The 24,851-nt window shown below is 35.5% G+C and overlaps 2 protein-coding genes across 2 annotated transcripts in view; one reads left to right on the forward strand and one right to left on the reverse strand.

Annotated features, from left to right (window-relative positions):
* Window positions 1-2,766: 2,766 nt before the first annotated feature.
* The window catches only part of LOC117786792 (cAMP-specific 3',5'-cyclic phosphodiesterase-like), a 74,620-nt gene continuing 52,535 nt past the window's right edge, over window positions 2,767-24,851 (reverse strand). Inside the window, exons 4-6 of the mRNA XM_034625188.1 lie at window positions 11,183-12,359; window positions 10,696-11,092; window positions 2,767-3,046 (exon numbers count right to left, since the gene is read on the reverse strand). Coding sequence (XP_034481079.1) covers window positions 3,043-3,046; window positions 10,696-11,092; window positions 11,183-12,359 — 1,578 coding nt within the window. The 3' untranslated portion in view covers window positions 2,767-3,042. The remainder of the gene's footprint in view (window positions 3,047-10,695; window positions 11,093-11,182; window positions 12,360-24,851) is intronic.
* Window positions 7,387-8,011, forward strand: LOC117793360 (GATA zinc finger domain-containing protein 21). Its single transcript, XM_034633670.1, has 2 exons — window positions 7,387-7,547; window positions 7,620-8,011. The coding sequence occupies exons 1-2, from the start codon at window positions 7,400-7,402 to the stop codon at window positions 7,886-7,888; spliced, it is 417 nt and encodes a 138-aa protein (XP_034489561.1). The 5' UTR covers window positions 7,387-7,399; the 3' UTR covers window positions 7,889-8,011.

The following is a 24,851-nucleotide window of genomic DNA, read 5'->3' on the forward strand; positions in this document are numbered from 1 at the left end:
TCGTTCCGTTCGCTTTCAACATGTTGCGAGCAGCAAAATGCCGAGCGAACGAACAACGAGCAGAAAAACACCATAACATCCAAGCAGCAAAACACCAATCACTATGCACACAAAAGCAGACGAGCGAAAGTGCAGCAACTGCTGCTGCTGCTGCTGCTGCTACTGCTGTTGCTGCTGTTGCTGTTGCAGCATCGACTCATTGGGGCATGCAACAATGGCGGAGGCAAAACAGTGTTGCCTGACGCACGAAATTGGTTGAAACATCGAGGCAATGCAAACAGTATACACAATGCAAACAAAACCAAACGCAAGTGCAAATAAATAAACTGCAGCAGAACTGCTTCAAGACCATAGCAACATGCTGCACAGTGGGGCAAAGGCACTAAATATTGTGTACGCTTGACTCAAGTTCTATTGAATTCTTAGTGAAATTAGCAAAAACAAGCATTTAGAGTTTACTGTGAGTTCTTTTAATGTTAATTAATACAATAATTCAATTTAACATAGAACAAATATTTAAATGGTAATTGGAGAGCGAAAAAACATAGAGAAAGAAATAGAGAAGGAAACAAAGACAAAGACAAGGTCTGAAGAAAAAAATTACAATGAGAAATAGTGAGTGAGAGATGGAAAATGAAATACAGAGAGAGAAAGAGAATGAAAATATGCGAGAGAAAAACAGAGAAAATAAAGAGAGATTTTGAGAATGAAAAATATCAAAAGAGAGTGAAAGAAAGAGATAGAAGGAGAAAGGCAAATTAAGAATAATAGCTACGGTTAGGTAGAAAGAGATAGAGAGAGAGAGAAAGAGAAAGAAAAAATATGTGAGCTATTCAGAGATAATAGAAGAATTATAAAACAGAGACAAAAAAAAGAAATATTTGGCTGTTTAAGGCTCTAATTTAATTTACTATTTCACATTCATACGAGTACATTCTTAATACACTTTTGCTTTACTTTTATGGTCATTGCATATATTTCCTGAACAAATGAAATTGAACAACATACTAGCAATAGTGAAAATGTCAACAAACTGTGCTTCAAGCAACCACACAAAGCAAGATGAAGAACCGAGAAGAGGTCAACAACATTTGTAGCTAACTCACACCACTGTGCAATGGACCCGGTTACGTCTACGACCCGGGCGAGTCCAACATGTTGCTAAGCGTTATTCTAGCCCAACATGTTGGCTGCCTTGCCTTTTGCCCGATTGCCCGACTGTTGGCATTAATGAGGTGCTATTACAGGGACAGCAGGTGAAACAGCAGGAATACCCTCCACAGATGATGATAATGATGGTGATAGCAAATCCCAGACACGCATTATTTATATTAGGGGCTGACAACAATGGGCACTAAGGTGATGACTGCAGTTCATGGCATTGCAGATTTGTTGGTTAGCATTTTATTTAGAGTGTGTGCAACGCGGCGTATGATTAACAAAATAAATAAACATTTATCGAAAGCTTAAACTCTGTTTCTTGTAGAGTTTGCACAGAATGTTTGCCGTGTTAATCACAATAATGGAAAATTGAAAAACTCTTTGCGTTAAAGCTCTGCCAAAACTCTTGCCAAACTTCTCGCAACAAGTTGGTTGTGGTTCTGCTCCATTCCAACTTTGCTCTGTTAACGTGTTTCATCATCATCATCGGCATCGGCATCGGCATCATCACGATTATAACAACAATACTTGTATTGAAAGTGTTTTCAGTCTGTTTCGCGTTTGAGCAAGTGTTTTGCCTGGCTTCAGACAGAGGCAAATGCTCTTAAATACAAGTAACTAAACTATATTTGCAGCAGTTGGAAATACAAACTGTAAAGGGAAAACAGAAGCCGATTACCTAATTAAACCAACAATGCGGCACAAAACAAATGTTACACTTGTGAGCTTTCCATTGTGTTGCAAAAGTCAGTTAACCTTGGACTCGCTTCGAATTCAAATGGACTTGGTTCGACAACTTGGAAACCCTTGAAAACTCAACAAGAAATCTTACAAGGATTCGACAAGACAGCGTAAATCAGGCCTTAAATGAAACAACAGATGATTGAGTACGAATAATGATGCGCAATTGTGGTTAAAATAATTTAAAAGCTATTTAAATAATTATGATAATATACGTGTATCTTAAATATCGTGGCATTTACACTCAAAGGTTAAAAGTATAACTTTTAATTCATTTAATTTCATCAGTTTGTGTTCGTTTTATATACTGTATTATGAAAAGGAAAGGAATTGAATTTCAGAACGACATTTATTAATTTAGACAAATGATTCTGCTTCGATTTTTTATTTATTGGTTTAGTTCAATAAGTTACTAATTAAATTTTAGTAAACATATATATTTTAAGAAAAGTTCTTTACAAATATACCCACAGCATTTGTTATATTAGAAGCCCTTTCCATTACTATAATTATAATATTCCCTTATTATCTGTGATTCGTTTACTTGGCGGTAAACCATTTCATTTGGTTCATGGTTGAGTTTATGGCCCCATTTAAAAGTTAAATGAGTCTTTTTATTGCAGTTGTAGGTGATTTTCAGCACTGCAGTTAACGTTGATGTAAACTTTGTGGCTGTCTCTTTGGATAATGGCAAAGCTGTACACCCTTTGTTGCATGCAACATCAGCAAAACCTTTCATCGTTATTGATAGACTCATAATTGCAGCAGCAAAGACGTCAATCAAAGTGATTGAACGTGTTGTCAGCAACCCTACTCAACTCACAAAATGCTCGCCAAAAGATTGTGGATACCTTCTCCTAATGAAGTCATAATGAGCTACGTCAAACTATTAAGTTGCAACAGAGTCTAGTCAGACTCAGGCCATTAAAATTATTTTATGCTCCATTTTGCCCTTTGAAATAATAATTAGTTGCGCCTCCTTTGGCGGTAAACATGTGCAAGTCACAATATTTACTGGGCGCACTGTAATTACAAGTTGAAACCTGACAACGATGTCCGTCGTTTTATACGAAAGCTGCAATCCTTCCACCCACTTACATCACTTACCAAACAAAGTTTTGAGTTAATGAAGAATTAAACTTACCTGTAAGTGAACAAAAAAAGAGAAAGAAAAATATTTAATTAGTCATAAGTATTAACAAGTTTACAAAGGAAATAGCTTGTGAAGGACGAATCAATATGATGTTATAATTACAATTTAAAGTGTTTAGAAATGTTGACAGTAAAACTGCTTCTACTTTATAGACTTCATTCCTGATCTTAGCATTAAATTAATATAAAAAAAATTCTATTTGCAAGTTAAACAGATAATATGCATGTACATTACAATCGCATATAACAAACTCTTTTGTGTTCTTTCCAGCGACAAAGAAAGTTTATAAAATTTATTTTTAATTAAAAAATTCTAGAGAATAAATGTATAGTCAAAAAGGCCACCGTTTTTAATTCCATTCAACTAACCGTACTTTTACGTTTCACAAATTTATGTGGAATTGAAATAAACTATAAAATACCGCAAAATAGAAATGAAAGAAATATTTCGATTATATTGCGCCGAATTTTTAAATAAGTGCATGATAAAAATGCACCCAATTTGTTTTGTATTCTTTGCATGAAAGTTAACAAGATTACATATTTGCTGTACATTTTAAAACACAATACTTAAAGCTTCCATTCTGTATGATATGTAATTAAATCGTGGATAAAATTCTGCAAAATGAGGCAATCCTGTTCTACTCGCTTGTGTGTGTAGGAGGACAGACGCAATCTGACAATTATTAAAATAATATAAGAGCATTTGTTAGTATAGTATTATTGTCTCTGTGACCTTTTGACAGCATTTTGGTCGTTAAAAAAAAATGCAATTTCCTGCACGTATTTTGTAACGTCAGTTGACAAAAAAAGTTGTTGTTGATAGGAGAAAACGCTGCAAGCTTCGCTGTAAAAAATAAATGTATAAATGACTCGCAACTAACAAAGACTCAACAAAACTGACAAGAACAGACTAACAGCTTGTGTCCGCCCACTTAGTTACTAGTAGCTTTAAAATAAATATATATTTTATAAAAATCATCTGTTCGGTCATGTGCAAATATTAACCGTTCTCAAAAATTGATATGCAAATGTATTTGAAATATATTTTTATTGATAGGCCTTTGAGATGTTCAATCGTTTGAATGTTGTTAAATGTAAAATAAGTCAATGTGTCAGTTGCAGTACATTGTGAGCCGGAAGCAATCCGGCCAACTGGCCGGACCCAGCTTAAACTGTGTATGAGAGCTAAGTCAAAACGAATCACTGCAATTGCCATATATGGTTGTAAAATAGCTCATCCGCACTTTAGTCCAGATACATGTAGCTAAATAGCAACCAATGCAGAAAGCTTTTGCACTGTGGTGAAAGTTTTCGAAACTTTAAGCTTTCTACTTGGTTTAATACATGGATATTGGCCATTTAAATGGGTCAGGAAAGCTTAGTAAGTATTCAAAAAGCTTTCGTTATGCTTTAAGCTTAACGAGGTTGGAGTCAATTCTACTAATTCTAAAGCTTACTTATGTAGTACGCATTTAAATGAACTGGAATTATGCTTTCAGTAAAGATGCTTGTCTACAAAATACACTTTTATCAAAACTTTTACTGTTCAAAGCTTACAAGTATTTGTTCTTAAACCAATAGTTTATATGCAATTTTGCAATTTTTTTTGAAGGTCTGAAGCTTAATAAACCAGTAAATTCTTACAAAATTAACAAAATAATGCATAGTCTATGCTTTTTTCTATTTCTAAAGTTTTAGAATATTTACAAAAAAAACTAACCAACGAAGCTATTAAACAAAATATTTGATCCCAAATATAAGCTGTTTCTCAGGATTCAGAACCATTCAGTTGAGTACGTCCGACTGTGGATTACCTGGTACCCTGGCACTTAAGTACCGTTACACGAACTTTTTTGAACTTTTTACTCACATACAGAAACACATTCAAACCCATAGAGATAGTTGCAAAGCATATCGGTTGTAGGAAACATATCATGTGTGCAGAAATTGAAAGCTATTCTTTTAAAATACACCTTCTAGTTGGCGGTAAAAATTCAATAAACAAACTTGATATCCGTGTAAAATATGCTTAGAAGTCATTTCCTGTTTACTTCAATCAAGAATATATGCAATTTATTTTGTATTGTGCTATAAATATATATATAAAATATAATATTGACGTATGTCTTATTAAGATGTTTCTTCTATCTGCTTTCAGCATTCACTAGGATTTTTGAGTGAAAATTACTGAATTTTTCATATTTTTTGTTAAAAGCATATGCTTTAATCAATCGCATAGCCTGTCACACAGAGCAGACGTATTCTTGCTGATAATAATATATGCATTATATCATATATATAGCATATGTATAGTATATATATTCGTTAAAGTTGGCACAATTGTTGCTTTTGTTTTTATTTTCGCTCATTATGAATTTATTGCAGCATCGATATTTATACAGAGTTTTCCCAGTTTTCCCGAGTTTTCTGCCAGTAATTGAAGCCATTTGCGTTTTTATTGATTTAATGCAAGTTATTTTTGGGCTGGCAAAAGCCCCGTAGAAGGTGCAGCTATAAATAAGAGGAAAATTTCTCTTTTCGCTCGCAACGGATTAAGCCGCGACTTGTCCGGCAACACACACACACACACACACACACATACACAGTTAGCACGCCCAATTGCGACATACACCCACATTTGCTGAAGTTCAATGACTAGTAATAACGAAGCGTCACTCAAGCGTGAATTTTTGTTGAGGAAGCCAAATGGTCTGAGAGGCCGCGGAATGCCGAATCAAACTGAAGACAGAGAGAGAGAGAGAAGAGAGAACGGAAAGAAGACACTGGCTGAAGAAGGAAAAGGAAGAAACTGTAGCAGCAAGCAAACCGACAGAGCAGCTAAGCTGAAATGTGTGAAAGGGTTTTGGCTTGAAGGCAACGGAGAGGTGCTGAATGTGAAGGGCGAGGGGGGAAGGGGGAGAGTATGATGATGGGGTCTTGTGTGGACTGGCGCAACAGTTGATTGCCATCAATGGAAATTATGTAAATCAAATTGTCCACGCATTATTCAGAGTGCATATGGTTTAGGGTGACAGATTCAATTGGGCGTGAAAATTGATAGAAATCTTTGTGGCACATATGGGACACGGCAATAGCTGTCATGTTGCGTAACCTTCAAAATAAAACTCTTTTCCGCTCCCTTTCCTAAATAAGATACAAGAATTGTATGGTTTGGAAAAGGCAAAATATAATTTTCGTATCCTTTCGCATCGCAGGCTGAAGAAATACAAAATATAACTACTTCAAAATCGATTGACAAAATATTTGCTTATAGGAACTCGACCAAATCAAATCTAGAGCCAAAGATTTTATGCAGTGGCAGAAGTTTTCATTTAGTGGATAACATTATTGATATTGTGTAATAAAAGCGTTAAAAATGTATCCTAATATAAAATATAACCCAAACGGTAAAATGCTTTTATGGCGAATAAAAACATCGGAATATCGACTTTAAGTTTTGCGTAAATTCAATGCGAAAACACAAAAGTATGCTCACTATGTTTTTGCTCGATTTAGAGATATGTTACTCAGTATCTTTTTCTAAGCTACCTCACAATCCATAAGTTGGTTTATTATATCTTTCGTCTCAAAGATTGTTTTAAATTAATCTTCTTTTTGCATATATCGAGAGTTTTGATGGTTTATTAATATGTGGAGACCATTAATCGATAACTTTAAAAACTAATTTAAATAAAATAAATATTTTGGGTTTCGTAACGGTAACCGGTCTCTTTCGGTATCTAAATACCTATATGATTTCGGTTCACAAAAACAATAAATTAGTTTTGAAAATGTTAAAAAAAAGCAAAAAGCGACTTTATAATTTCTAATCAAAATCAATTTAAAAGAGTTGAATGCTTAATATAACTGAACCTAACCGTTATACATAAATTGGTTACTTATCGGTTAATTCGGGTTTAGTTTCGCTCTGCAAATAGCAAAAATATATAAGGATCACAAAAGTCTAATGAAATTAATTGAAATACGTAAATCCATAAATATCTGTGGCATAAATAATGTAAACAATATTAGTAATTTATTTAAATTTTGAGAACTTTCCGTTTTTGCATTAATTTGCAACAGCTGTTAGTGACAATTTGTTTTCTCATTCTTTTTTATCATTATTTTTGGTAATTACTTATTTTTACGATCGAAAAAAAATGTGTACAGAGTTTGTTTCGTTGTCTATTGTTCAATGCGACACATTTGAATACAAAACAGGTTGAATAAACAAAATAGCATAGAAGAATTGATGTTTGCTTTTGCTAAGTACCATATATAACTGGCTGTCAGCTTCTGCAATAATATCAAATTAGCATTGACATTTGAGAGAGTTACAATAATGAAGTTCAGCTCACGATTCTTACTCCTGGCCTGTCTCTGCCTCTTGGCCGCTTCGACGATGGCCCAAAGCGATGAGGAATACGAGGAAGATTACGACGAAAGCGACCCGAGCGACCAGAGCGACCAGAGCGACCAAAGCGAATCAGGTGAGGAGACTAACAATGGCGGTGATGGTGGAGAAAAAAGTGAAACTGATATCGCTTCTAACGAGGACACAGACTCCGATGTTACAGATGCGGATGTTAGCTCCACCAATGCACCAACAATTGTGCGTAGAACCACCCGCAGACCCACTCGCAAAAATAACGGTGGCAGACCCGTCAACAAGAAAAACAACATCAAGAAACAGAACGGAATTAACAACAAAAACAGGCTAAACAACAAAAAATCCAACAACAGCAACAACAACAGACGCAACAACAACGCCAACAAACGTCGAACAGCCGCAAACAACGCACGTAACTTAAGAAATAGACAACGCGGCTAAATGGATGGATGAATGACATTAAAACCTTGCCTATCTATGAATATATGTAATTAATTTTTTGCAACTTTTCTTCATATTTTATGGAAGATTTGTACAATAAACCTTTTTGATTGAAGTTAAAAATATTTCAATAATTATTATCGAAGGTTGACTGAGATACTGACAGAGTTTTACAGGTAGAAAAAGGAAGATTCCAACTTTCTCATTGTATTTTAGTTATTTTAAAATAACATGAATTTTTACTACAATTTTAGATGAGAGGAAGGCAACATTTTTTTATAAAACTCTCATATTTGTTATTAGTTAAGGAATACAATCGCTTCCAATTATTTAAATAAACTAATTGTAGTATGTTCTTTATAAGCAATTAAGCTGTGCATATCATTTTGTAAAAGAAAACTACTTTTAACAAAAACTAAGAAACAGAAAGTGAAAGCTAGTAGCATTCGATCAAACACCACAGGAATCAGCTCGGACCCTTTTAAATCGTTAAATTTGAGTAATTTTCAGATATTTCCAGATAAATACAGGGTGTCCTTTTGCCTACTACAGTAACTTGCAGGCTTAGCTGTCATCTGCAATTCACTGACAAAGAAGCAACTAATCATTGCTTTGTAATTAAACACACTGTTCAAAATCCGACTAAAAGTGTGACTTAAAATAAATGGAAAAACCTATACAAAATGCAAATTATATAAAGAATAAAAAAAAAATATTCGAACTGTGTAAATAAAATTAGAGAAAATAAAATGGCATAAATAATTAAGCAAAATACATAAATAATTCAAACAAAATCGATGTGAACGATACTCGAACAATTGGAAAATCAACAAACTTCTGTGATAACTTTATGTACGTAGTCGCATTATTATTTCATTCGATTTGCCAGTGTCATTGAGAGCTCTATTCAGTTCATTTAACGATTTTATTGGTAGCATAGTTGGAAATATTCAATTATGCATAAGGTTTAAGCAATAAATTATGTCGCTTTTGTGCTACCCACATTGTTGGTTGCTTGGCATGAAATGCATCTAGTCGATGGGTGGATTTACCACCAAACCACGCAACCACCCAACCACCTAACCGTCTGGTGGTTGTCTTCTGCTTTTAGCATTGGTCTGTGACCTGGCAAAGTTTTGTCACTTAACTTTTCTGATTTGATTAAGTCGACTAACTACAAATTGATTTCATTGCAAAGTCGCTAATTGGCTGCTTGGTTTCTGCAGTTCCCTCCTCTCCGAATGACTGGTTTCTAACTTTAGTAGGTAAGTTTTCTAGACACTTGTTGTCAGCTTACGATACATACTCGTAAATTGCGCATACGCTATTTGGTCGGTAGCCAGATTCAGTAAACGAGCTTGGCCTTAAGCGTCCGGGACATTTGTACAAATATTGGCAAATAGAAGAATAATATTGTGAGGTTTATTTGCTATGCGTTTATTTGCTGTTTATTTATTTTTAAATTGGTTGTTGTTATCGTTTCTCATCTCTCTCTCTCTGTCTGCTCCTTTTAATATATAATATTTTTCACATTTTTTGTTGAGCTTCTATCAAAATATATAATATTTTTCACATTTTTTGTTGAGCTTCTTTCAAAGTCATTTTTCAGGCCAACAAAGTCAATACAATGTTAACGACCAACATCTGCATACATATTTATCTAAAAAGTATTGCATGACTGGAGAAGTCATATTTATTTACTCATTTATTTGCAGCTTTTAAAAATTGTTTCCAAATATTTTTAATTTTTATTTATTGACTTATCTGCAATATACAGAAATTGTCCTAAGGCATTAATTTAAATTAACTAGGTTTACAACTTCTCATACTCCCCTGCCGAATCTAGCGAATGAAGCTCGAGATATCAAACTGTAATGTTTAATTTGTATAAACTCAATGAAATAATATGACTAAAATTTTAAGAAATTTCGATTTATTACCAAAAAATATTTTGTTTGAGGTCATAAATTGTTAAGTATATATTAACTGAAAAATACGCAATTTTCCTATAACACTGTGCACAAATTGAAGAAAATTTAAACAAATTTGTACACTAAAAACTCGTAGGTAATAAATTTTGAGCAATTTTCAGCCTTTTTAGATAAAATATTTTCTGCGTTTGCCCGATGTTTGTAAAGCAAGATTTATAGGCTATTTCCACGACCACTCACATTTGCCACATTTGCTCACATTTGAATGTGCCTCATATTTGGCTTTCCACGACCAAATGTGAAGCTGTTAAGACACCTAAAGCAAATCAGCTGTTCGGCTTCTGTGCACAAATTATAATAAAAAGCAGACAATAACAACATTTTATTATTTATTATGATAACATAATTGGCGCAAATTTAATGCCTACCGTTTTTATTGATGAAAACAGTTGGTTAATGTGATAATTGCTTTTTTTCACGAGCTTATCGATAAACATCGCGTGTTCGATTAAAAAAATACTGAAATTCACCGGGGCGAATGGCAAAAAATCGGCTCATTCATTATGAATGAGCCAAAATAATCATTCGGATTTTGTACTGAAATGAAGTCCACATTTGGGCCAAATGATGAAAATGGCGTCGAATGAGCCAAATGTGCTGTCGTGGAAATAGGCTATTAGATGTTGTTGCTGATCAAAAATGTATATACTTTATGTCACGCTTTTATCTGTATTTTGCATTTGACAAACTTACTAGACTCTTTATAAAATAAATTTATAAAATACACTTTTAATTCCTGTTGTATGCGAAATAAGGAAGGCAATGAATGGAATGGATTCACAATAAGAAAGGTCTATGGGTGACTTGATCACTTACCGGACATTGGCCAAGGTGTGTCGTCGATTCTTGAGATAGCGACTGTGATACTTTTGGAGATCCCCAATGGATCCCTGTTCGGCCTGCATTTTGGTGGTGGGCAGCAGCTGTGAATTGCTGGGATGCGAGGCGAGAGCAGATGCGGATGAGGATGCCAAACGGTGATGGGCAGCGACACTGATGCTGCTGCTATTGTTGGTATTGGTGTTGCCGGTGCTGCCGCTGGATGCCAAAGTCTCGTTCGAATTGCTGCCAATAACCGTGGCCGATGATGAGCCACCTCCGCTGCTGCCAATCGGTGCGAGGACAATGCGAGACCAACAGGATTTATGTGGCTTGCGAAACTTTAGTTTAATGCGCGGCGATGGAGTCGATGCGCCAACGTATTCTAGCTGCGCTGCAACGCCGCTGCCGCTGACGCTGCCGCCGCCGCCTGCGCCGGCTGTTGCCGATGACGATGTGCCCGATGAGTGATGGACACTCTCACAGCTGCCACAATAGCCAGCAGCGGCTATTGTTATCGGTGGCAGTGGTTCCTCAAGCCCCTTGATTGGACTGTTATTTGCCTGCTGGCGATTGTTCGCCTGATGCAATTGTTGCTGTTGCTCAGATTCCTCCTCCTCTTTGATGTGAGGCAATGGCGATGTCTGCGGCTGACAACTACAGCGTTGCGTTGCACCAGCTCCAGCTCCAGCTCCAGCTCCCGCTGTGGCTGCGGCCGTGGCCGTTGTTGAAGTTGCTCCGACGCCGACGCCGCCGCCGCTGCTGCTGCTGCTGCTGCTGCTGCTGCTGCTGCTGCCGCTGCTTCCACTAACTGTTACCTGCTGATTGGCGTTATAGACGCCACTGGGCGACGGCGACGTTGGGGAAGCGCTGCTGATTGTTGTGGATAGCAGTGTTGCTGCTGCTGTTGCTCGTGCTGTTGCTGCTGTTGCTGTTGTTGTCGTTAAGCTAGTTGCTTCTGGCAGCGTCAGACTTGGCGCTGTGCTGGCTGTCACTGTGCTGGACAGCTGCAATACCACCACGGTGGGTGAGACACTCGCGTCACTGAGTGTTTCGGGCTCGGCGCGTCGGGCTACCAAACCGCTGGCCAAACTGGCGGCTGCAATATCGGCGGCGCTCAGTTGCTGCTCCAAGTCCTCGTCAACGTCGTTGATGAGCGTCTTCAGAGATATGGGTGTCGTCACCGATGTACCAATCGTATCCGCTAACGAATGCTTCTTCTCTCCCGTGCCACAGTTGACTGTGTCAGTATCCAACTGTTGCTGTTGCAGCTCTTGTTGCTGCTGTTGCTCACTTTGTGCCTGCAATTCGGCGTGTGATGTCTGCGTCTTGGGCTTCAGTTCGTCCGGTGTCTGCGCGGGTGTTTGGGGCGGACTTGTGGCGGGGGCTGCGGAGCCGCCCCCGCGACAAGGTAGGCAACAGCGAAACACTGTGCCACCGAAGCACTTTGTTCTTGGCTTTGATTTGCGCTTACTGCCAGTGTTGTTGCTGTTGCTGTTGCTGCCACTGCCGCTGCCGCTGTTGCTAGTGTTGGTATTGCCACTGCTGCTGCTGTTCCTCGTTGCTGCTGCCGCTGTGGCAGCTATGGCCGCCAGGCCGTTAACGTTACCACCGCTTCCGAGACTCTGCCCCGCACCGTTGCTGCTGCTGCTGCCGTGACGCTGCATGACCAAGAAAACAACAACAAAATTATTATGCAATAATTAACCACATTAACAATCAATAAAAAAAGAACAAATATTAACAAAATAAATTGAGTCTGTCTATGAGTTCATTGCCCTTCCTTTCTACACCTTTGTGTGCGTCTGATCCGTGCATTTCTGCGCAGCTTTTTTAAGCGAAAAACTTTGCGTCAATTTCGCCAATCGCATCATGAATGCAGCCTTAAGCTACAGCAACAATTTACAGCTCTGGCATCAGTCTCAATTGTGGCCTGCAATGAAACAGAAAACAAATACAAATTCAATTAATTATCAAATTAATAATTATGCTGCAAACCTCCAAAATTTGGTTCAAACTTTAATTCAATTCATAAAAACTATTTTATCGTTTTTATTTTTCTTTGTCTGTCAAGCCGATAAAATTATTTAATATATAGAATTGCAAGATTTTATTTAACTCTTACGTTAAATGATCATAAATTTATTTGGATTGAGTTGACTTAATAAAAATAAAGCATATTTCAGTTTTCATCTTATGCTAAATTAAAAATTACGATGTAAAGGTCTAGTCTTCCTGTATAGTATATAGTGCTAGTTGCCGTCGGCACCCTTCGTGTTGCTGTTAATAATAATCAATTTAAAATAATTTGTGCTTTTAATTCATGTAAAAGTGAAAATTCTCTGTCAAGAGCCGAATACCGAAACGTTTGTACCGGTACGGTTGTGGTAAAGTTGCTAGGTCAAAGAGTTGTCCAACTTCCAATTGTCATAACTTGATCAAATCTGATCCGATTTTCAAACGGAATGTCATCTTGGTCATGATTTGGCCCCTAAATTCATTCTGCATTCAAATTTTGTTCAGTTAAAAATTTTTATTATTTTCGACTAAGATTCGATTTCGATGGTAAGAGTCCCCCCTTTGAAATTTCGAAAATTCAAAATTTTAAATCTCAAGTTTTTACTTTTAATCAACTTCTTATATCGTAATTAGTATAAAACAACACTTTAAACTTGATTCTGAGACCTTTTATTTTATTGTAAAAAATCATGTGAAATTGACTAAAAATGTAGACTTGTAAAGTGCTAAGTCCGCAGTCTGACCAACTTCAAACTGTCATAACTTGATCAAAACTGAACCGATTTTCAAGCGGAATGTCATTTTAATAATTAATTGGCATTTTAATTCATTCTGCATTTAAATTTTATCAAATTCTTAAAAAAAATATTTTTAATTAAATTCTACTAGATATTCATTTCCATGCTAATGGTCCCCCCTTTGAAATTTCGAAAATTCAAAATTTTAAATCTCAACTTTTCACTTTTAATTCAAATATTTTGAAATTCGTTCAAAAAAATTTGTTTGACCTAGGTCTGTTAATTTCGATGTCATATTTATTATAAAGCGACATCTTAAAATACCGATATCGGAACCGATAGACAAAAAGTTTTTGTCAAAAACTGAAATAGAACCTTTAACCGAAATAGTTAGAGCCCGTAACCTATATTTGTTTCGGTTTGATTCCCTGATTCTGATAGAGTCTACTCTTGTATTCATTGCTAACATGCTGACTCACTATTTGCACTCGTTTAAGCCGCACCAAAAAAAAAGGCTTCCCTTTGATTGCCTCCGGTTGGCCGGTGGAGCACTCAATCACAGCTGTACGAGTATTACAATAATAGTCGCTTTGAGTGTTAAAAAATTCGAGCGATGCTCAAAAGTATGCTACAAAAGAATTCGCTGACGAGATGAATGTGGGTTAGACACACAGACGACTACGTACGTCTGACATATGTACTCTCAGAGTGCATATTGACACAAAACCCAACAGCAGCTGCATTAAGTGACCCACATATGGATCAGGCTAACATCCCATTGCAATGCTTTCATCAGATTGGACGAGCTCGACTTGGTATCATAGACAGCTCAGTCGCGGCCAAGAAATGTGGGAATTGCAAGTGAATGCTTCAGGGGATTCACCTGGCTGATGTTGCTACTCATACACTTGTATAACAACTACAAAATCGACTTATTCAGAAGACTTTAGCAGCAGGATTACTTTGACTCAGGCAATAAATGGATTAAAGCAGTTGCTTTTAGTTAATTAATAAATAAATAAACTTTAAGGCGGTGAAGTGAAGTTAATAAAATTGGAAAATAAATTTTTAAATATTTAAACAATAATAAAATGTGTTGGCAGATGTGTTGTGTTTCAATTGCATGCATTATTCAAGTTTCAAAATCAATTCGAGTCCAAGTTGATGGTGCTAAAGTCAAAAGACCAGCCGCAGTCTAAATTTTGCATGTACTCGTAAAAGTCAAAAACTTTTTGGCAGCCAAACAACAAGAACACAATGTCAGAGTTTCCATAGATACGCCAAGCGACGTGTAAAAGTAAAATAAAAAATTAAAAACAAAAAACAGACCAAAAAACCAAAAGTCCAAAAACAACAAACAACAATTGCAACGGCAACGGCAACAACTAAAGTGAATGGGTTCAACAACTTGCCATAGACAACAGGCAACAGACAAGTGAGAGGAAAGAGTGTAGAGTGTAGAGTGGAGAGGGAAGAGTCGAGACAAGAACAACAAGAGCAAGAGCAAGAGCCAGTCAGCTTCACTTGCCACTCAAAGTCAATTTAGGTGGAAAAGCCAAAAATTGTTTTACCTAATGAATTATTAAAATTATGAAGTATACTTTCAGACGTGCAAGCTAAATGAGCTGTCTGACAACCTGAAAGTATGCACAACTATTTTAAGAACTTTTCAACACATTGCAAAAACCAACAAAAACTCACATTGTTAAATGACACTTCTAAATATGTACGAATAAGTGCTGGAGTGTGCTTGTGTGTGTGTGTGTGTCTGCGGTCTAAGCTCTACAAATTGTGAAAAGCTTAACAACTTAAAGGCAAAACAAAAACTATGAAATTTCCATGACACGGCCATCGATCTCAATGAAGAGTATTAAATTAAATTGAATTTAAGCATGTTTGTTTTTTATAAACAAAAGTTCCGTTTGTTTTTTTATGTTAAATCATATTTTAATTCAATTTTTATAACATTTAAATAAAGCTCATTTTTAAGATAATTTAGGTGTGATAAATAAATAATAAAATCTTGTTTATTGTTTTGATCAAAAAGTATTTGGATTAGTTCATGAGTAGCTAAACGTAATATGAGATGATCCAAAAAAAAAAAAAAGCTTTGCAATTTACTTAATGCAAAGTTTCAAATAATTGACTTTAATATTGATACAAATATTATACTCGTAATTTGACTTATTTTTCTAATATTGTTGGAACGCAGATGTTTCCAAAAATAATAAAATTGTACTCCTAAATAACATGTATGATTACTTGGACTAAATTTGTGCTAAAATGCGTTGCAAATGATATTGCGACGATGTCAAGTCGACAATTTTCATTTATTAAATTTTTTTGGTTTTTCACCACGACAAAACGACATTGCCTTTAATAAAGCCATAAAGTACAAAATATATTTGATATTGATTTTTATTGAGACATTTTGAAAATTGATGTGTACGATGCGGGAGTTCGCAACTCAGCTCAATTGGATATGAAATGTTGCGATATGTCGACTAAGGACAACGTCGGCAACTTTATAGCAACTGTCGAATGATGAGCGGCATTAATAAATCAATAGAATTTGATGGCAAATAATTTGAGAGGTTTGCTGCAACAACGTCGACTACACATGAGTACATTGAACCAGTTCACTATGTGTACTTGGTACAACACTGCGTATGCGTGATAACGTGCCAGGTAATACGAGCTATGCTGCGAGCCAAGTTGATTTCTCTCGCCTTCAGTTGTTTTCCTTATACTACTTATGTGTGCAAGCAGCTATATCGCAAAGTCAGAAAATAAAACCTCATTAATTTGGTTAACTGAGACTATTAATTAAAGAAATAAATATACTCTGCATAAAACACATACAAACAATCTTAAATCTTCAATTTATAATTTCAAGAATCATAATTTCAATTTACTTTAGCGACATAGTTTTTATATATTTCCTGGTTAATATATACTTTGAGAGCTGACATCAAAGCATTTTCAGCTGAAACTAAATTCAAAGTGACAAACCTTTTTTAAATTATTGGTTTTGACTGTTAGGTGTTAAGAGTTGAGAATTAAAAGTTTAGAGTTGCGACATGACATAATTGAATTAGACACTTTTAGTGGTGGATAAGCCTATTATGTTGATAACAAACATAAAGAGAAGCACTTATACTTTAGTACGAGTCTCATTCACAGCCTCAGTCTTATAGCCTCTGTTTCTGAGCTGCACTTTGCTCTCTTATGCGGCTCACAATGGCACTTTAAATGCTTCTCCATTGAGCGGCGCCCCAGGGAGCATTAAGGTATTTAGTCAGAGACTGAGACAGAGACAGAGACGGGAACAGAGCAAGGCACTTGCAGAGTGGATATTGAGGTACAGAGGCAGGTAAATAAAATTGTGAAGGTGGCATTAAATGCACAACTTAAGGTCACATCAAGTGCCCAAAGCTGGAAATTTCTTACAAGCTGAGTCTATTAAATGAATTAAAAGGGCTAAACTGGCGAAATACAGACAGTTTATTTGAAAACCGGCTATACTTAGCTTTATTTTTAATTTGTATTTATATTCATATTCTTTTGTATCACACAAAAACTATTCTAAAGGATATTTGTAAGTCGAGCATACTTTTTAAGCGAACTTTTAATTGTTTTTATTTATCTTGTGACTGCTCTTAGACCAAATTGAAGGCAATACGAGTGTCAGTTTGGGTCGTCGTTTAGCTTCAAGCAAAAACAACAATAAGAGACAAGAAAAGAAAAGAAGAAGAAAATTGATGGAGGGAAAGAAGAGCTAAGAAAACAATGAAAACAGCATGAATCAATCAGAAACGAAGACGACAACAGATACGCAGCAATTAATGGGCAACTGGAAATGTAAACACACATGGCATGTGGCATGTGGCATGCTGCTTGAAGCTTGCGGTATGTGGGTGTAAATCTGGCAACAGGAATGGATGAATGGATCAGAAGATGAACCCCGCATGTAAACATGATTCCAGCCGATTGGCAGAGGACAAATCGAAGAAAGAGACAATTTAAATATATAAACTACTTAATTGATTATTATTTATAAATACCCAAAGCACAGACACACTCACCTATTAAATAAAATTTTTCCCTGTGCATACAGTACTTTTGTAACGTGGCCAATTTGTAGTGCACTTTGAATATTTTCTAATTTAATTGTATTTCAATTTTGATGTGCACACTTAATCTCATCCATTTGGTTAGTTAGTTCACTTAGTTAGTCAGTTTAACCAATTACTTCACTTAGTTCTATTGCGAAAGATGTGAAATTTTTATATATGTGAAATTGGTTTTTGCAATTCTGTGTAATTTCACTTAAAATTAAGAGAAGCTTTTTGTGAACTAACAGTTACTGTTAAATGTATTCAATAAGCTGGCAATTTGCTGCATCAAAGTTATTTTATTGACTGAATATACGTCAGTTTTGACCTGCAGATTTGATGTTTGAAATTCAAAATTTTATGTACTTAATTTCAAGTGAACTCAGTTAATATTCAAGCTAAGCTAATGATATTTCTCCTATTAAGTCTATGCTATATTAAAACTATTTCTTAGATCATTTACGAATTATCAACTTAAAAAAAGGAACGTAATGAGCAATTAACCAACGATACCCATCTGTGTTTAAATGTCAAAAATCTGGTACACAAAGAAGTTATTGAACGTTCCCCGTGGAATGATAAGAACTTAAATTGTATGTAAATTTTAAATGTGATATGTCGACTATTTTTTTGGCTACATTTCATTTGCTGTCGCATCGGTTAAATATGAAATATGTACATATATAAACCATAAAAGAGAATACACAATTTACAATTCACATTTTCCTTGATTTTCACAATTTTTGGCATACAAGTTTGCAAATTGAATTTGGATACGCGCTGGGACAACGTTGTAAATATCAGTAACAGTTACAGTTATACACAGCTACAATCACAGCTACAGTTAAGGGGGGGTAAAAGAGAAATTGTTGACGTAAACATTTAAAATGCACATAAACGGTTGCCTTGATTACTTGGCCGTGCTTCACAGTGTTGCACAAGGGTGAAAGGTTAAAGTTGCCTGCCAAGTACCCGTGAGTTCACGACTTGAAATGAAAAAGCAACAAGTTGAATATATATAATATACAGAATATGCGCATATACATACAATATGTGTTTGTCTGGATGTGCACTTGTAGCATTTGCCATCAAGGCCCAAAGCCCATCAGCAATTCCAGCACATAAAATTGGTTGTAAAAATGGAAAACAATAACAAAGCAAACGAACGCGAACAACATGGACAACAGCCAACACAATGGCAGCAACTGTTGCTCTGGCTGTCGATGTTGCTGTCGATGTTGCTGCCATTGCCAAGTAATGACAAGCGAGCGAAACGAGTAAACCAGTTTGAAAGTATGCTATACAAAATGAACTCAATGCAGGACACAAACACATCATCGTATGCAGAGGGGGTAAAGAAGAGTAGCAGCTGGATCCTGAAAGAAGAAGCAGACAAGGAGCCAAGTTGTTGCCAGCGGAAGTCGCGTGGAAATGACATTCGTCTTCAACACTCCCACAAAGACACAGAAAAATGAGAATCAGATATACCCTCACAAATAATACAGGGTCACTCATCTGTAGATACATCAATGCTCAAGGTATTGATTGATGCATTTTAATAATTCAGCTTATCAGCTGGAATATTTTTAGCTCTTCGAATAAGTTCAGGAACAAAGCCAAACATAAAAAATTAAGGAAAAATTGATAAACAACAAATTGAAAATGATATACGTGTATAAATTGATTGCAATGATAGGTTACAGTTTAATTTCTAAACTATTTAATAGCCTATTTCCACGACAGCACATTTGACTCATTCGACGCCATTTTCATCATTTGGCCCAAATGTGGACTTCATTTCAGTACAAAATCCGAATGATTATTTTGGCTCATTCATAATGAATGAGCCGATTTTTTGCCATTCGCCCCGGCGAATTTCAGTATTTTTTTTATCGAGCACGCGATGTTTATCGATAAACTCGTAAAAAAAAGCAATTATCACCTTAACCAGCTGTTTTCATCAATAAAATCGGTAGGCATTGAATTTGCGCAAATTATATTATCATAATAAATAATAAAATGTTGTAATAATATGAAATATGTACATATATAAACCACAGAATCCGAACAGCTGATTTGCTTTAGGTGTCTTCACAATTTCACATTTGGTCATGGAAAGCCAAATATGAGCCACATTCAAATGTGAGCAAATGTTGCAAATGTGAGTGGTCGTGGAAATAGCCTATAAGTTGGAAATTAAGTGATGAATGCAATTTGAATATTAAATAAGTATTTATAAAGAAAAATTATAAGTATACTTAATACTTATGTGTAAGTATTTATTCACATTTAATGAAACACCCTGTATAAGGTGCCTTTAACATACATATACGTGTATATGGCCCTGATGTTGATATGCTTGACGTGACGGTGCGTGGCACTTTGTAATGTCTTCTTATTATACGTATACCACATGAGTACATATAATTACGCATATCACAAACAAATACGCACAAATACACACACTTGCACATTGACAAAGACACGTATTGTGGAACAAGAGCCATACAATTACGCTGGTTGTTCCTTGTTTGACTTGTGTCTGGTTGTTGCCGTTGCCGTTGCTGTTGCTGTTCTTGTTATTGTTGTACTTATTGTTATACCGGCAAATTCTTTGCAAATTTTCTTACTTATTTGCAAATACTTGAACCAAAGCGACCACGATTTTAAAAGCGTCATCAACAACAATAACGATGACAGCATGGTAAATTCTATACCCTGTATCAAATAAATTGCATACACAGAGAATCACTTAATCGTGTCAACAGTCTTTTCTATATATTTATATATTTCATATCTAACGTCTAGTGCGACTTCCAGTCGTGTATACCCGGCTAGTGCAATCTTACATGCTTTATTATGTGCTTTATGCCCTTGGTTATAGGGGCACTACAAACAAAGCGCTTCACTAGTCTACCATTGATGTTAGAGTCGAAAGGAAGGGAGATAATGAAAAAGAGAGAGAGAGAGAGAGAGAGAGAGAGGTGACTGAAGGAGCAACAAGTAAGCGCGACGATGTGTACACTGTACATAGGCAATGACATAGGTCATGTCGTTAGAAAACAATATAATTCCCCAGTCCCATGACGAGCTATTTAAATTATGCATTGATAAAAATGCATGAACACTTTTAAAAATACTTGAAAAATTTATAAGCCAAAGACATATGTATCTGTCTTAAAATTAGAGAAGATCATATGCTTTAGAGATTGCTGACAGGGTATCTACTAGTTGCGAAAGTCTTATTGTAATATCTGTATGCTAATAAAGCACCCAATTATTAATATGTATATATTTGACTTGCCTTTTTCGCTCTTTTATTTTTTAAGTTTTTCCATCAATTTTATATGCAAAAAGAGTGTACAAATTTAATCAGTTAGTTTTACTTTTTTATGGGTGTGAACACACATACATATATATCATTTATAGTACATATATTGTGAGACATATACATTCTAGATGCGTGTCTGACAACCATCTAAACCAGGTTACAGCCCGCATGCTATCTCTGTACATATATAGTTTGCCAATCTGTTGGACAGACACAGAGAGAAAGAGAGAAAGAATGAAAGCAGTAGATGGTAGATGGTTCTATCAGCATTGCCGTTTTCCTTCATTGATTTTCACGTCTTGTTTTGGCGTCGTTTCCTTTGCTATTTCCTGTGTGTGCTAAACCAATAAAACAACCTTTGACATGTCTGTCGACTGCTTGAACCAGCCAGTAATTGTATACACGTAGATGTATGTAGCTGTTGTGCTCAGGTTATGTAGGTTTATATTTCAGAAGTCTGGCAATTGCAACTAATCGTCATAACTCAGTGTTGGATGTGGATTGAATCTCTTTCTCTCATAATTCGCCAATTAAGTACTCATGTGTAAATAGAACAATTTGAAAACTTTCATTTCATTTTATGACAACTTTGTTATGCTTATCGAATTTATTTTCTTTTAGAAGAAGTTTAGATACTGGCTTAATTGAGATACAATTTATGTCGTCTAGTTTTCTACAAATCTAAATTTATAATTACTGCGACGACTCTACGAATTCCTTACAAATTAACAAAGAAAATTGTATGTATTCATTAAATTAAGCATACATTTTGTTAAATAATATTTGTGAAATTGGGAAGCTATTGAATTGAAATCACTCATATCTGCACACCATTAAAGCACGTTGAGGTAGTCTCGTCAATCACTCGACTAACATAGTTAAAGCGTCAATGCATCAATCAAACTCAACTGATTTTCATTTAATGCCAATTTATTGATATAGATTATTTCATGACGTGCATTGACTTACTCGTTAATATTGTTCTAGCTGCAAGTTATCGGTCTCCACACAGCTGGCCGTCTAACAGTGATAATTAACGTCACTTAGCCAACTCTCTATCTGCCTTTCTCGCTTTCTCTATCTCTCTATCTCTCGCACAATATGTAAAAATAAAATTTGTTCTCTCTTTCTCATCAACATCAACATCATCATCATCAATCACGTCGAATGACATCGCGGCAATTTGACAGCGATTGCGACATTTACAGCTGTTCATCAGTCGCTCGCCCGGTCAGCTTAAAGTGCCTATTATCAAGGCACAAAAAGGCGAAAAATCACACTTTGTCGCATAGTGCTCCATATAATAATGATGTCACATTTGCATAACATTTCAATAATACATGAGGCTAATTTAGCTTAAATATAAGTATTATCCTTTACTAGCTTTGAGTTTGTTCTTTTTCCTGCCAAGCGCAGTTTTTTATTTTTTTTATTTTTTTTTATTCCGAAAATTCTGATTATTTTTTCATCCCTTATTAACGTTATAAATTAATGTTTATCTTATATTTCAAATGAGCTAGAACGATGTTTACTTCGAGCTGAGTTTTTATGGAATATAATTAACGAGGTTTTTTACTGCGAATTGCAGAATGTAGTCTGAAAGTTGTAATATGATGTTTGCTCTACTTATGTGCTTCATTAATTTTTGCAATCTTATTTAATTTTTTTTTTTTTCAATTTTTCTGCATTTTTTTCTGACTGCTTTTTAAATCATTGTATGTTAAAATTTTATCTTAAAGCTTACACTTTGTCTTGGAATTTCATTTTCTACAACTATTTTAAAATTTGGCTTTAAATATTCCACTACATTAGTGTTTTGAATTATTTTTTTTTTTAAATTATGTTAAAATATTTAAATCAGAAATTTACGAAACATTATTTTTAATTGATGAAAAAAAAACTAATTTTTTTCTCTCCCTCTCACAGTCTCGCTTCACCTGGCTACATTGCTGTCTCTTTTCTTTCCTATCGTCGCTCTTACATTTTTACGAGCTTTTTTCTTCAGCAGTTTCATCTTGTTTGTCTTTAGCTTTGGACATGTGTGCAATTTGTGCTCGTATGTGTATGTATATGCTAAGGACTAAAAAAAGGACGATGAATGGTGGGTCGAAGGAGGGCGTAGAGGGTCGTGGGAAACGAAGCCACTTTCCATGTGCCATTTTTGCGGCTCCTTTTTGCTGTTGCCGTTGCTGTTGCTTTTTTCCGGATGTCCTTGCTGTTGCTGTTGATGCCTTTAGTGTCACACCATTTTGTGGTCGTGTCTGTGGCATTGCGTGTATTAAATTTTGACCCAAAATTCGCCAGACTATGAACATTGCTGGCACGCCTGCGTGTGTGGCCAAGGCAATGTGGGCGTGTCAAACAAGCTGTCAACGCATTTAATGCATGAAATTAATGCCCCACCATGGCTAAAAGCAAACAGATGCACCATAGGATATATAAATAAAATATCCCCCAAACAAAAGCACAAGAGAATTTTTGTAGATTTAACAATCTTTATTAAACTTTAAGAGAAGAAAAGGATAAGCTAATGAGCGACACCTTAATCGTCTGAATTGTACTTTAAGGACTTATTATAAAATATTAAAAATTTAAAGTGAGAAGTTTTCGTTTACGGCAATTTTAATTATTTGATTTATTAATCAGAAGCGCCTAAAATGTAATTAAATTTGAATGTAATTAAATTTGGTCATTAAAAATGTCATAATTTCACACTCGCACGCACACACACAGACACACACACACACCCACACATGCGCATGGGCTGTCGACCTCAAAAAGTATGCAATGAAAATGTTTTCCCCTTTCAACTAATTGACAAATGGTCTCAAGTGCTAACAAAACTCATCCATTTTGGTCAATATTTTAAAATGAACACATACACACACACACATCCTATCTCACACTTTTACACACACACACACACAAACACGTTTATCCTTTGTGGCACTCAGGACTATTTTTATTTTCGCCTTCCACATGCATAGGATGTTCTCATTTGTATATTGTATGCTGAAAATCGATAGCTGCCTCAGTGCTTCTACCTGATCCGCAGCTATTAATAGACCAGCAAGTGGCAGCAGCAGCAGCAGCAGCAGCAACAGCAACAACAACAACGACCACCTACATAGCCAAGAGGTGCTGCTGTTCTTGCTCTTGACCAGGTGAGTAAATTTCTATCGCACTTTTCATTTGCATAACAACAATTAAAGCAGCTTATGCATTAAAGTGTGCAAATTTCATCAATAGCAACAGCACTCCCTTAAGCACAGTGGTACACATTGAATATAAATGTTTTCAATTTAATAAATTTAATTCATTGAAATCTTGCAAAATAATTCATCTTTTAAATAAAAGCTATAAGCCGGTTGTGAGTGTGTTCTCACCCTCCAATACGACCAGGGTAATTTGTGTTTGTCGATCTATAAAATAATGTACCGTTCAATCACAAGCCGAACCCTTTCTTCAAATAAAGGTTCGGTTCGAAAAAAATATAACACACATTTCATACTTGTTTTTATTATATTTTGAATTATTAGAAAAATAAGAGCAAAACATTATCTATAGAAAAATTCTTTTGAAAAGTTGGTTATATATTTGTTTATTAAAAATTAAGAAAAATTGGAATAGAAGTGAAATAATTTTATTGTACGAAACTTAATTCAGGCTTAAACTGAAAGGGAACCATCTCTAGAACTTTGGATTTGATATAGCATTGATTTAGGTATTTAACAATTTATATAATAAGCTAGTTGTCATCACTGTGCAACAGTTTTGCATTAAAACATATCTCTGAGTGACTGTTTGACTATCTAAGTTGATTGATGGCCAAATGCATACACACAAAAACTGAAGAGAACTATGCTGGAACTGCATTTAAAGCAAGTATAAATATTCTTTTGGAAACTGAATTGCTTAAAGTATCTTAAAGAACTTTCTTGGCTATTTTTT

Source organism: Drosophila innubila, chromosome X (assembly GCF_004354385.1).
Source record: "Drosophila innubila isolate TH190305 chromosome X, UK_Dinn_1.0, whole genome shotgun sequence".
Taxonomy (NCBI): domain Eukaryota; kingdom Metazoa; phylum Arthropoda; class Insecta; order Diptera; family Drosophilidae; genus Drosophila; species Drosophila innubila.